This window comes from Triticum aestivum, chromosome 2A, assembly GCF_018294505.1.
Source record: "Triticum aestivum cultivar Chinese Spring chromosome 2A, IWGSC CS RefSeq v2.1, whole genome shotgun sequence".
In the NCBI taxonomy this organism is placed as follows: domain Eukaryota; kingdom Viridiplantae; phylum Streptophyta; class Magnoliopsida; order Poales; family Poaceae; genus Triticum; species Triticum aestivum.
In genome coordinates this window covers 26,149,108-26,162,099 of record NC_057797.1, presented here as the reverse complement: position 1 = coordinate 26,162,099, position 12,992 = coordinate 26,149,108, and the positions used below count along the sequence as shown (strand labels likewise).

At 40.9% G+C, this 12,992-nt stretch overlaps 1 protein-coding gene across 1 annotated transcript; it reads right to left on the bottom strand.

Annotated features, from left to right (window-relative positions):
- Nucleotides 1–1,261: 1,261 nt before the first annotated feature.
- LOC123191388 (senescence-specific cysteine protease SAG39-like) lies at nt 1,262–2,367 on the bottom strand. Its single transcript, XM_044604148.1, has 2 exons — nt 1,932–2,367; nt 1,262–1,848 (listed from the first exon to the last, which is right to left on the bottom strand). Exons 1-2 carry the CDS (start codon nt 2,365–2,367, stop codon nt 1,262–1,264), a joined length of 1,023 nt encoding a protein of 340 aa, XP_044460083.1.
- Nucleotides 2,368–12,992: the final 10,625 nt, after the last annotated feature.

The window sequence follows — 12,992 nt, the reverse complement described above, 5'->3', positions numbered from 1 at the left end:
GGGCATTGTGCTAGTATCTGAATAATTCCGTGACCGATGGAAGAAGGGATAATCATGCCTTGGTGTCCACCACTTGGGGTGTTGGCGCTGGCGCATATGACCATAGGCATCATATGAGAAATTTTGTATTTTTTTGCTACAAATATAAATTTTATGAGGGGTTTTATATTGCACTTTTAACTTGCATGTTGTTCCATGATACGCTGTGGATGAAATTTAGTGACAGAAGTAATGGTTGATAGCATGCCAATGGTCGCAATGCCACGGTCCACCAACCAGCCAATCACATCAATGTCTGTGGAGAGCGCATGTGAGATCAACATGCGGATGTGGCCCATGCATTGAGGAGGGGGGGGGGGGTGGAGAGCTGCATCTTGATGTTGATATATGAGGAGAAAAAAAATGAGAAGTGTCGTACAAATGTTGCAAAGTGGATGAAGAAGGCAAATGTGGCAATGCATGAAGGAGGGAGTTCAGATACGAAAAGGTTGCATCCAAGTATTTATGGAGTTCAATTTAGATCCAGTTATCCAGGATTGTCTGTAGTGAAACTGTTTAATTCATCAATGATTGGCTGATTCAACGTACATGTGTTGATAGAGGAGTATTCTTCCTCTTTACTATAGAATAGAATCTCATCAGAAGTCGGGTACGAAGTTAAAGCTCCTTGTATAGGTCGCCTTTATAAGAATCGGGTTTATGGCGATAGCTGAATTGACTATAACTCATACTCCTGTTGATCTATGGTCGTGGAGAGTTAGGATTTTATCTTGTTGTGTAAGATGTAGAGAACACGCTCATACAGTAACTTGACATGAGATAATACACTAAAAAATATCACGGTTGAGAAATACATAGTGCACCAATGACAAAATTTCTTTTCCCCAACATATACTCCATTTATTCCCTTTTGTAAGATTTAGTAACACTCGGGCGTTGTCCAATGACACATTCCTATAAATACCAAATGACACTATATAAAAACCATATATACGAAAATAACCTTTTGAGTTTACTCTTAACATAGTCAAATGTTTTAGACATTTGAAAGCTTCATGGAATATATATCATAATTCTTAATCCAATTTTCTCATACAATATATCATACATAGTATTACTTTACAAAGTATAGCAATGTATGTACATAAGATACATCTTCGTACACAATTTACGGGCACATATGAACTATACATAGGATATGGGGACCTTAGTTGTTTGAGAACTGTGCATATGCATGATTAGGTCGCATTTGGCTATCTTCCTATTTTGTTGGGTAAGAAGGCTCCATGGCAAGACCACACATGCCCTTCTTGTCTGCAATGTCTTTCTCCATTCTCAAGTACCCATCTTCACCCCAAGTTGTGCCCCATGAATTCTTCATCAACCAATAGCTCGTGCCATCACTAGTCTTTCCATATCCAATGGCTGCAATTCCATGGTCCAAGTCAGTGCCGCAGGACCCAGTCATCACCCCACCAGAGTAGAATTGGAACGTCATGTCTCCTCCGTCCACAGCTACAGACACTGGTTGGTTTGCCACCGCCTTCATAAGGGCACCCTCGTTATTGGCAGGCACATCCTCAAAGCCGGTGATGGTTGCGGCACTGTTGGATCCAGCCTTGCACTTGCCGTCAGCTGCAGTATATGGGTAGCTTGACTCCATAGTAAGGCCTCCATTCTTGATAATGAATTTGAAGGCATCATCCATGAGTCCTCCCTCGCAGCCTTGATCTTGACCATGAACATCACAGTCAACCAACTCCTGCTCCGACAGTGAGATCAACTTCCCGGTTTTCAGTTTTACAATGCCCTCTGTCGCGGCAACAGCAGAAAATGCCCAACAGCAGCCTAGAAATAATTTTGTTGTTATAGTGTTATCCAACAAAATATTAACACATATATGCCGTGCATCACAATGTTTTTTTACTTACCACACTGGCCTTGATCCTTGACAGGAGTGACGGCTCCCTTGGCCCTCCAGTCCATCGTTGCTGGAAGGGCATCCAAGCTCAAATTCTCATACCTGAATCCAGAAGAAAGAACTCTCGTGGAGTTTGCTTTGAATCCCTTATTTGTGTTGGTTGTCTTGAACTCATCATTTGTGATATCAGCAAATTGGTTGACGCCAAGCCAGAACTTGTGATTTTGGGCATTGAATGTTTCAATGAACTCGACGTTGCCTTTGAAAACCTCGAACCGACGTGCCTTCTCAGTGGTGTCCTTGTACACACGGCCATACTGAGCCATCCAGTTCTCATGCTTCGCCACCATCAACAAGTCATCATTCAGCTCACGAGCTGCAATGACTGTACCACAGAGGCAGATGCAACCGAGGATGGCAAGAAGCAAAGCCTTGTGGATGGCCATCTTCGGTTAGGTACCGAACTGCAATGACAGTACTGCAGCGGCAGAGGCAACCTAGGATGGTAAGTGTCTGTACTTTGGTCTGGTTTGTTGGATGGCACTTGGTGGTATATATAGTGTCAAGTACGTATTAAAAATAGGAGACTGAGAGATACGGTGTTTGTACGAAGTTATTTTGTGGAAAAGGGCTTGTGCGTTGCCGTGGATTATGGTGGCCGGCTAGTGGTATAAAAATGACGCGCACATCTGATTGGCCGGCCACATTGTATAAAAATGATACGGCAGAACAAAGAAGTACGCTTGGTGTACATCTGATAGCGACTCCTGCTTGTTTATGTCGGGGTGTACATCTGACTGACAGTGATCCCTGCTTGAGAGATTTATTGAAAGAAAGAAGAACCGTGTCCATGAAAATAAATTTTCAGAAGAGTACCGTGGACGTGACACCAGTTTGTACAAAAGAATCAAGTAACTGCTTTGATACGTACCGTGAACCCGCCCTGACAAAAAAAATCAAAACAAATACTTGAAAAATTCAAAAAATTCCAATTTTTGTGTGTACAAGATAATTTGATGCGTGAGGTTCGCATCAATTTTTAAATCATTTGGACATCTGAGCAGCTCTCGGCAAAAAATGACAAATTCAGGGTATGTAAAAATGTTTACTGTTCACACACTGTTCCGACCCGATTTGTCTTTTTTTCTGAGAGTTCCTCAGATGTTCAAATGATTTAAAAATTGGAGCGAAACTCACGCATCAAATTATCTACCACACAATTTTTTTTGGAATTTGTCTAGTGTTTGTTTGTTTTTTTACTGACCAGATGCAAATGAGTCTGGGCACAGGAACGCTGCACTCGTATAAAACAACATAGAAATGGACTTTTATTCAACTAGGAACCGGTGAAATTTAAAGCCAATCCCATTTAGTTCAGTAGTGTTACTTGCAACATTTTTTTAACCTGGAACACTTTATCTCTACACTGTAAGGTCTGCTGGTATCACCATAAAATAAGTAACCCATATAATCCACATTGTGCTCGGTTAATTAAGAGGACGGGGCATCGACCCGTTGGCTGAGCCCCGAGTTCGAGTCCCGACTCGAACGCGCGGTGCTCATGGAGTTTCTTCTATAAAAAAATGCTAACGAGGGTTATCCCTTGGTTGGTCTCATTTTTTTGCTCGGTTAAATAAGTGGTCATGCCAAACTTGATCCATACTGAAACGAAACAAAGCATGCACTTTAATTGAACTCATGTTACCACCGCAAAGTACAAGATAAAAGTTAAAAAAAATGAAACAGGTTGGACTTGATCGTCGCAGCAAAAAATAGGCGCTACTGCGGCTGCCCCGTATGTTCAGAACAACCAGCACAGCGGGATCGCTTCATGCCAGCAAGCCAGCCGCTTGTGTACGACAGGTGGCACACAAACTATGGTATCATCCCGGCCGTTATACGGTGCTTCTCAGGCACGAGGGAGTACGTTTATGTAACCCACATCAAGACTGTGAAAGGCAGCCCGAAATGATAAGGTCCCCGCTATTGGGTGTCTGAGGGGTGCATTTCTGGAATATTGATCGAAGGGCGCTAATTTACTACAGTATTCACGAAGAGAAGCGACGAAGAAAATGACTCCATAGGGAAACATGCTTACATTCGCACATATTAGATAATTAAAATGACTCCATAGGGAAGCATGCTTACATTCGTGTGGCCACAAACATAATTAAAATGACCATCCAACGCTGATCCCCAAACTGGCCGCTGATTGATATCTCCAATCATGAGCTCCACAAGTGCATCCGGTTGTTCCCCAGCTTTGGAACTGTCGGTGTCACCGGATCCGGACACTTCAAGCTCGTACACTAGTGCCAATGCGGGATCCAAATGGATGGAATGTGTCCTCTCCCTGTGTAGTCGGAGCGCTTACCCTTCTGGTCCCATGAATCTCTTACAAGATGAGATTACTCCATATCTCTATCACAGGATGGGACAGCTGAGTGGATCGTGGGGTAAGAAGGAGGATGGTCAAGCGCTATGGGAAGAGATAAAGGCTTAACATAAAGCAGAGGCCCGTGAGTTGGTTGGAAGTAACCATGCATGTTTATTCACTGGATAGCTGCACAGATGCTCCACGTTTTCCTACTTTTCCCAACACCTCCCAATCCTACTTCTGTGATATATTGACCGTCAGGTTTCACAAACATGCGCTAAGAGTAAATAACCTATAATATCTAGCAAGGAGGTGATCCACTGAATACTCCCTCCATTCCACAATGTAGTGCTTCCTCTATCCACGTGCTTCAATTTTGACCGCAAATTTAACTACCACGACCGATTGCGGCGACAACAAAAATTATATTAGTGAATTCGTATTCGAAAGAAGTTTTCAATTATATAATTTTTTCTCCCACCGCAGTTGGTCTTGTTGGTTAAATTTATGGTCAAAGCTGGACCTCGGGAAGCGCGGGCGCACTATATTTTGGAATGGAGGGAGTATTTTATAGGCTTATTACTTCATTTCAACCAAGTTGAATTCTGTCATATTCAATAGCACGCTTCACTTCATTGCCCCTCTCCTCCTGCTTTATATATAAGAGAGAAGCCATAACTTGCAGTGATTATATTCACCAAACTACTGTACCTGAGTCCGTGATGATTAGTTGAGCATGTGCCTTACCTCCTACAAAATACAGATCACGCCTCCTTCCTCATTGTTAGAGTACATAAACATAATGTATAACAATAGGACAGAAGTTCGTTCAAACTTTATCATGCACACAAGTTGATTGAAAAAGCATTGGCATTAAAATGAACCTTCCATGTGTGACCTCAATGTAGCATCGGAAAACAGTAGCCCGCTCAACATACTCATTTTATAAACCCTCAAAATGCAACTATCTATTGGGTCCTTCTCAAATACAGTTCTGATACTAAACTTGTCAAATTGTTATTAGAGATGGTCCTAAAGAGATGCGTTGGCTGCTTAAAACGAAGTTAATTTGTGTGGTCGCATTCATCGACGCTTCCTACTTTAAGCGCTTGCTAATTTTAGCGCAAAACCATATATACATCACATGTTTTCAATATACTATGTTTCCTTTCCTAACTTACCTGAATTACATTATTTGAAGTGGGACATATTAAAATCAATAAGGAAAATTCACATCAGTGTGTTTGGGCAGTACATTGACATTACTCAGTCAGTGTCTCCCTAAACTTCCTGAGCATGCATAGTAATTTCTTTCCTCGGTTTGCTGAAGTTTGAATTTTCCTGAAGCCGCAAATTTATGAACAATATGTAGTCTACTATTGCATATGTGCTATGAGAGCCTCTTACCGGCTATCCCCTCTGCTTGTCTTGGCTCTCATCTCGGTTTTACTACTATTTAGTCAAGCTTGATAAAATCCATTAGTTGAACATGAAGGAAGAGGAAACTTATTTTCATATACAAGTACCGGACGGATAATTTGACCTATGGTCAAGCAAACACTAAGGAGAATTTTTCTGTACGACGATGTTTAGTTCATCAGTGCACATTTGCAAAAAATATGTACAAATGTAATTAGGGGAGGATGTGTTTGCTTAGCTTAAGTGATAACCGTTAGAATTAATAATTCTTGGTCATGCAAGTCAATCCGTGATGAAACCAACCACGTAGATGTCTCAGTTTATATCATTTGGTTAGGTAGTATTATAATAAAAGAGAGATCTCTAACACTTCAACATAGAGAAAATTCTAAAGGAGAAGTGATATGCATAACATTCTTATTGTATCTGCACTGAGTTTCTTTCCTTTTTTGGACTAAACGTTCAACCTGTGAATACCAGGATCCTACTTTACATAATACCCAAATGGGGAATGAACAGCCTATCCGAGCCGTTTTTGCTCAAATCCTTCTTTACATATTGATTCATCCTTCATTATCTAGTCATCAACATGTGCCTACCACACGTTCTATTTTTTTCTTTTCATTTTTTCCTCGAGTAATGTTTCAAACTTTTGCTGATGTTCGATTATGTTTGAAGCATCTTACATAAACTTTAGCAATAAATTTCTAGTTGGAGACCTTTGGTCCAGAAAAAGGAGTCCCTAATTTCTAATTACGATACATAGTTATTTTCTCTTTGTTTTTCCGTTTCATTTTGGAACTGCTCCTTCCACACCTGTAATAGCATAACTCACATTAGATTTTTGTCAGTGTATTTTTGTATATTTTACTCCCTCCGTTCACAAATATAAGATGTTTTGTATATTTCAATGTGGGACTACATACGAACTAAAATCAGTGAACAAACACAGTAAAACATGTCTATATGCATCAAATTCAACTTTTTTAGAACATTTTATAATTGTGAATGGATGGACTAGAAGTTTTTCCTAGAAAAAGGGTGGATTTTTATTCACTCTAAATTGAGTATCATGGAGACACAAAAACAATGAGCACCAACATACACACAGAAAAATGACACCGGCAACTAACAAAGTCAAACAAGACCGAAGTTATGTCCTGATGGAGTAAAAAGAAACAAATATCTGAAGTGATAAAAAATGATAAAAAATTACACTGGCAACAATATCCTCACCGAACATCTCTTAACATCACTAGCACAACAAAATAGATTCTTCAACAACACCTTGAGAAAGGGAACGACGCTGAAGCGTCGCCATGCTGGATCCAACAATCGAAGGCCAAATCATGAGTTTTCACCCTCAAGAACAAGTCCAAACAAATCTGAACAATTCCTTTAACAAGGAAATGACACAAGAAACATCGCCAGTGCCAAATATAACTAATAAAGCCAGACCTCGAGTTTGCACCTAGAGCTCGAGACTATGCTTGAGAAGCACCACCAAATCCAAGTTATCATTTGATGTCTCCACCACTTTCCGTGATCCAACAGCTACATGCATAACACGGTATTGATGTGCGATGCCCCACAAGTGAAGATCGTCCTCGCAGAAGCAGGCAGTCGAGCTACGAGCCTACGTCGAAGGCCGGCCGCCACTAAGAGCTCCGAACAGTGAAGGTCGCCATTGCACATTGCAAATGAGATTTAAGGAGGAATTATAAGACGCCATCAAATCCCAAGTCGTGATGCTACAGTAGTCTCTCACCATCCTCGCCCAAGTGATCACCGCCATTCTCACCAATGGACTCCACGGTCTCAACATCGACGGTGGACGCCTCCTTTATGTTGATGCACCTTCTTTTGTTTCCCTCCGAGCCTCCAGCTATCCACACCATCCTAATCAGTTATGATCTCCCCCGTGCCCTCTGGCCCCTCCCGTGTTAACACCTACACACGTCATTGACCACTGATGGCACATGCACAATGTGATCAAGCGCACATATAGCACACCCACGCAGAAAACAGCAAGCCCACGCACGTCGGACAACACAACACACTCACCCATGGCACATGCACTGGTTCACGCACAACACAACCACACACTTCACATGTCACTCTGAATATTGATTATCACAGACCGCCACTGCAGTGCCTCCCACCCCCTCTCTTGCTCGTTATGCTCCGCATCCTCTTAATGCGACATTTTGAGTTAATAAAGCACTTCCTTTATTTGCACTCTTCTTCACAGCACTGCCACTCCCATTCTGCTTTACAAATATAACACTTACTTCCTTTATTGACATAAAGTGAATAATTCAGTTGTGAAAGAATTTTTCTAAAGAAACCCGAGTAGGTGCACATTTCAAATTGCATGCAATTTTAGGTTCATAATCGTCATGCTTTGTACATAATTTTTTGTGCGGCTTCAAGCTTGTGTCATGTAATTTGGTCCTCTTAATTCGAAATAAAATGTTCTCCACTTACCTAATTAGATATATAAATGCTTTCATACACTATGCATCACCAACGAAAATTTTATGTTACTTTGAAGGGTGCATAGTAAGTGGTTAAGTAAATGGCTCTCAGTTTAAACTACCATCCATAGATTATACTTTCAGTTTTCTTCTTTAATTCATATATATCCTTACAACTGAGTTCAGCTCCGTTGTATCCCTGTGCACTCTTCTTCACATCGATGCCCCTCTAATTCTGCTTTATAAGTATAACACTTACTCGTGACCACGCGCACCAAACCACTCTACCGAGACTCGATCAACTTGACCACGATTCTTACGAACTACATAGTAGTTATCGTACATATTTTCTCAATAGATGCGGGATGGACTAGGGTGTAATCTAGGCCATACCTTATCGATCTAACTATCCATATCTTGGTTTCACAACAAATCGAGGGCACAATGCTAGCTCAAAAGTAAAAAAAATGAACACTTCCAAAAAGATATCAGATAATGAAATAAGCAAGCAACAATTCAGGTATTTTAATTAGCAATCCACATTTTATAATGATATTAATCATGATAAACTAATAGTTATGTTTTTTGAGCAGGCAAATGAATTAAATATGAAAATAGGTAAGCAAAGGCTATTGATATAAAGAGCAAGCAATTATTAGCGGTCTGATATGATGTGCCTGATTTCTAATGGATTCCACTAGAATTAAAAATCTCATACTTGTCAAGGATCCAAATTTGTGTCGAAGAAAAAAAATCCTACTAAAAAACAGAACTTTCCTTCGACAGGGCAGAGCTAGATGAAAATACACCAGTGTTCTTTTGGTCAATTTTTAGGAAGATAGTTCGTACAAAACCAAAAATCTATATGTATGTAGAAAAAATGTGGCAATTGCCATTTATTTTAATGGTATTTATTTCTACGTAAATCATTTTTTATTACAAAGTGGTCAAGTTGAATTAAAGAACCTTTATCTACCAGAATTACGAGCAATTTTAAGTTCAGAATTGCATCACACGCTGCACACATTTTTTATGCAACTTCAAGCTTGTGTTGTGTAATCTGGTCTACTTTATTAGATACAGAAACTTCTCTGTTTTATCTGATTAGACATATAAAAATGTAAGAAATCATATACATAAATAATGAACATCTAGCTATATCTTGAATTTCAAGAGTACACATGATGGCATATAACCACAAACATTTCAACCTGTCAATTCCATATAGGATGCTCTAGAACTCACATACAAAAGAAATCGACGATTAAAAAATAAAAGAAAAAATAATTAAAGTGACTTCCTGTTAAACCAAAAAATTGAAACATGTGCTAATTCTATATATGGTTGCAATAATAGTGGTCGGAATTGAGGACCTAAGTAGTGGGGACAACATATAAACAAACAGTGAACAGAGCAACTAGCGATGGGATAGTATCTAGGTGTGCTTATTGCAGGCTTGCAGCAGTATCCCTTCCACCATCCAACCAGCGTCACAACAATCTGGGCACAAAGCTGGAGAGAGGAGCTGCGCTTTGGCATGGATGAGCAAGAGATGGGTGAGAAGATTGGGAAGCATTTATGGGATACAACTAGCCAGATAGAAGGCGCAACTTTTGGCTGTTTTGTATGGTAATTACTTCATGGGATCATTTGGTCTTCAACTCCAGGTTGCTCATGTCATGGACCAGGGTGTTGCTCGTGCAATTCTAGAGGTTGATTACATAGGAAATTTCTTTTGATTGCCGATGCCAATGCATCCCTATGTCTTCTGCAAGCATCAACAATATGGGAATTATTTTCACACATTTCCTAACACCTCCCTATCCTACTTCCCTGACTTACATGACAACCGATTTCTAAAACATGAGCAATTTGTTGGCCTTCTCGAGCTAGATACAAATATTGAATATTGACAACTTTCTTCTTCTATTTCTATAAATCCTTACAACTGAGTTCCATTATGTGGTATCCTGGAGCACTCTTCTTCACTTTGATGTCCCTATCTTCCCGCTTTATAAGAGAAAACTATTACTTCCATGATCATGATGACCAAACCACTCTATCCAGACTTAACTTGATCACACCTCTTTTCTCATTGGAAAGACATATAAACCCTCGAGCACAACATTAAGCAATGACTGTACAAAATTTGTATGAATTAGAGAGGTCCATACTCCAGTACTCATCAATTGGCGGTAGGGGATGATGAAGGTTGTGTAGGAGATATGCCATAGAGGTAGTAATATCAGTTATTTTGTATCTCCTGGTTTGTAATGAAGGTTTATGTTCCATGCTATAACTGCAATGATTCTCGAGTCTGCAAATAAAACGAGGCTTGGAGGAAAACGCATGTGCACCTGTGGGATAATAAACGGTAAAATGTATTCCTAGTCAAGCCTCTATGACTAGCTCAAGTATTGCATGATGATCCTGTTTTCCTGATCATGGGCATGACTATACCGGCAATTTTGAGGACACAATTATTAGTAGAACACTTGTGTTGAATCGACCGAATTTGATGTTATGCTATGAGATACATTCGTCACAAGTTAATGGTTAATAACACAGAGAAGTTAATGTTTTCATAATTCCTTAGACCATGAGAGTATCGAGTTCCTTCATACTTGCTTTGTGAACTTTCGGGTTTGTTAAACGTCATCCGTGACTGGGTGACTATTACAACGGCTTACGGGTTCACGGAAAAGTATGGCAAGTAACGAGAAAGCTCAAGATTGGGATTTGCTCCTCCGACGATGGAGAGATATACTGGGGCCCTCTCGGTGAAACGGTATCCATCATCGTCTGACCAGACACACTGTGATTTGATCACTGGGATGCCGGAACACGAAAACGAGAAAAGAGAACGAAACCTGTAACGAGGTAACTTGCATGGTGGAAAGATTGTTGATCCACAGGAATGCAATAAATCTCACCTCGGGTGTTTGTGACATATCGCGAAGCAACAGGAATAGCTCACGGCAACTGGAGGTTCACTCGAATATTCATTCGTGTGGGTATAGGGGTCAATATGGGTGTCCACGGCTCCGATGTTGATCATTGATCGGAAGAGGTTCCAGGTCATGTCTATAGTTCACCGAACCTATAGGGTCACACGATTAAGGGTCATCTATCTGCTGAATACTAGACATGGAGTCTGAGAGAAAATTACCGAAAAAGTTTCGGACACCATAACAGTTTCGGACAGCGGAAAAGCTCCGCAGCGAGAGGTCATCGGATGAGTTTCGATGAAACCGAAAAGTTGTTTCGGGATATACTATTAAGTCAAATTGGTTTCGGCGCATGCCTGATAATTCTTGGAAGGTGCCAGAATCATTCTGGAAACTTTTTGGAATTTTCCGGGATAAAAACATGAAATGTTCTGGAGCTGCCGAAGCCACTTCAGATGCGTTTCGCAGATGAAAATCACTAAAATGGAATTGTTTCGGAACGCGTTGAAAATTATTTTAGTGGGTACTAGAAATGTTCTAAGCCCACATAAATATTTTCAGTTCGAACGGACGCTGAAAAATGTCGTCATGAATAGTGAAAGTGCTTTTTGGGATATTTTTGGAGCCACCTTTTTGGAGTTGGTCAAAGTTCTAGAAGGAAGTGGCTTACAAGGGAAGGAACCCCACTTGGGGGGGGGCTAGGGGTGGCCGGCCATGGGTGGTGGACCTCCTTGGAGCTCCACATGGCATCCCATTTTGTCCTTAACACCCTCATGTGTGACCTAATGCATGGGAGTTCTTGGTAATTTGTGGAGGCACACTACCCCTTGGTTTTCCTATAAATAGAGGAGGTGAGGGCTGCCATCTCTTCATCCCTTGCTCTCATACACATGCCATGCATTATCTGGATTCTTCTCTCCCTCCCATGAAAAGAGTTTCGTAGAGCTGTAAGGCTGTCTGGGTTCCGGCAGGTACTAGTTCTGGACGGTGAAGCCCTGCCGGATAGCTGACACCGTATGTGTGCAACCCCGTAGAGAGGTCGTAGTTTTGGTCTTTTTCCCGAGGGGTTGTTCGAGTGTCCTCCCGAAGGGCCGTTCGAGTTTCGAGGGTCCTCCCGAAGGGTTGTGCGCAACATCGTTCGGGGGACTGTCCGACCTCCTCCCGAAGGGCTGTCCGGCAAGGGAGTACATCCTCGCGGTTGGGAGGTTGTAAATCTTAGCTGCGGGGATCTGCACCAATGATCTCCACCGACTCTCCTTCCACTGCGTTTCGAGTCGGTACGGAACAGATCAAACCTTGTTTGCAGTCTCCATAGTGGTCCTGGGCATGCTCGCTATACCAAAAATTTTCGTTTTCTGTCGCGTTCCCCTATAGGTTGTCCAATCAAGATTACTAATTTCCATGCCTTTACTCCCTTGCTAAAAATTACTAAAAATGAATAGATATGCAAACATGCGTATTATGTATACCTGTAATATAAAATATTATTTGGAAGGCTTATTTCAAAAAGCTAAAAATGAATAAATATGTAAAACTCCAAACATGTAAATGAAAAAAACATAGTAGGTAATATTCAATAGGTCATTTATCTCTTCAATCGTCTATCATCCTCTGCTCCAGATGGATGTCGTCATCCTCGTTGCCACCAACTCTCGATGGAGTACGAGTTGGATCACAAAATTGATGTTCTGTGATTTTCCAAGATTAAGGAAGATGGTGGATTTGGATCAATGTGCTTGCGCTTGCTAGACTTGGTGGCTACAAGGTAGTAAGAAGCATGTTTTGTTGGTAGCTAACCCAAGGATCGAGATGGATGCGCTAATGTTTTAGCGCTCTTTTCATAGTAATTA

What these genes read in the sequence shown, in the direction of transcription:
- LOC123191388 (XM_044604148.1), bottom strand. Translation starts at nt 2,367, where the DNA reads ATGGCCATCCACAAGGCTTTGCTTCTTGCCATCCTCGGTTGCATCTGC. An exon ending in CAAGGATCAAGGCCAGTGTG is followed by an intron (nt 1,849 to 1,931) that starts GTAAGTAAAAAA and finishes AATTATTTCTAG; the next exon opens with GCTGCTGTTGGGCATTTTCT.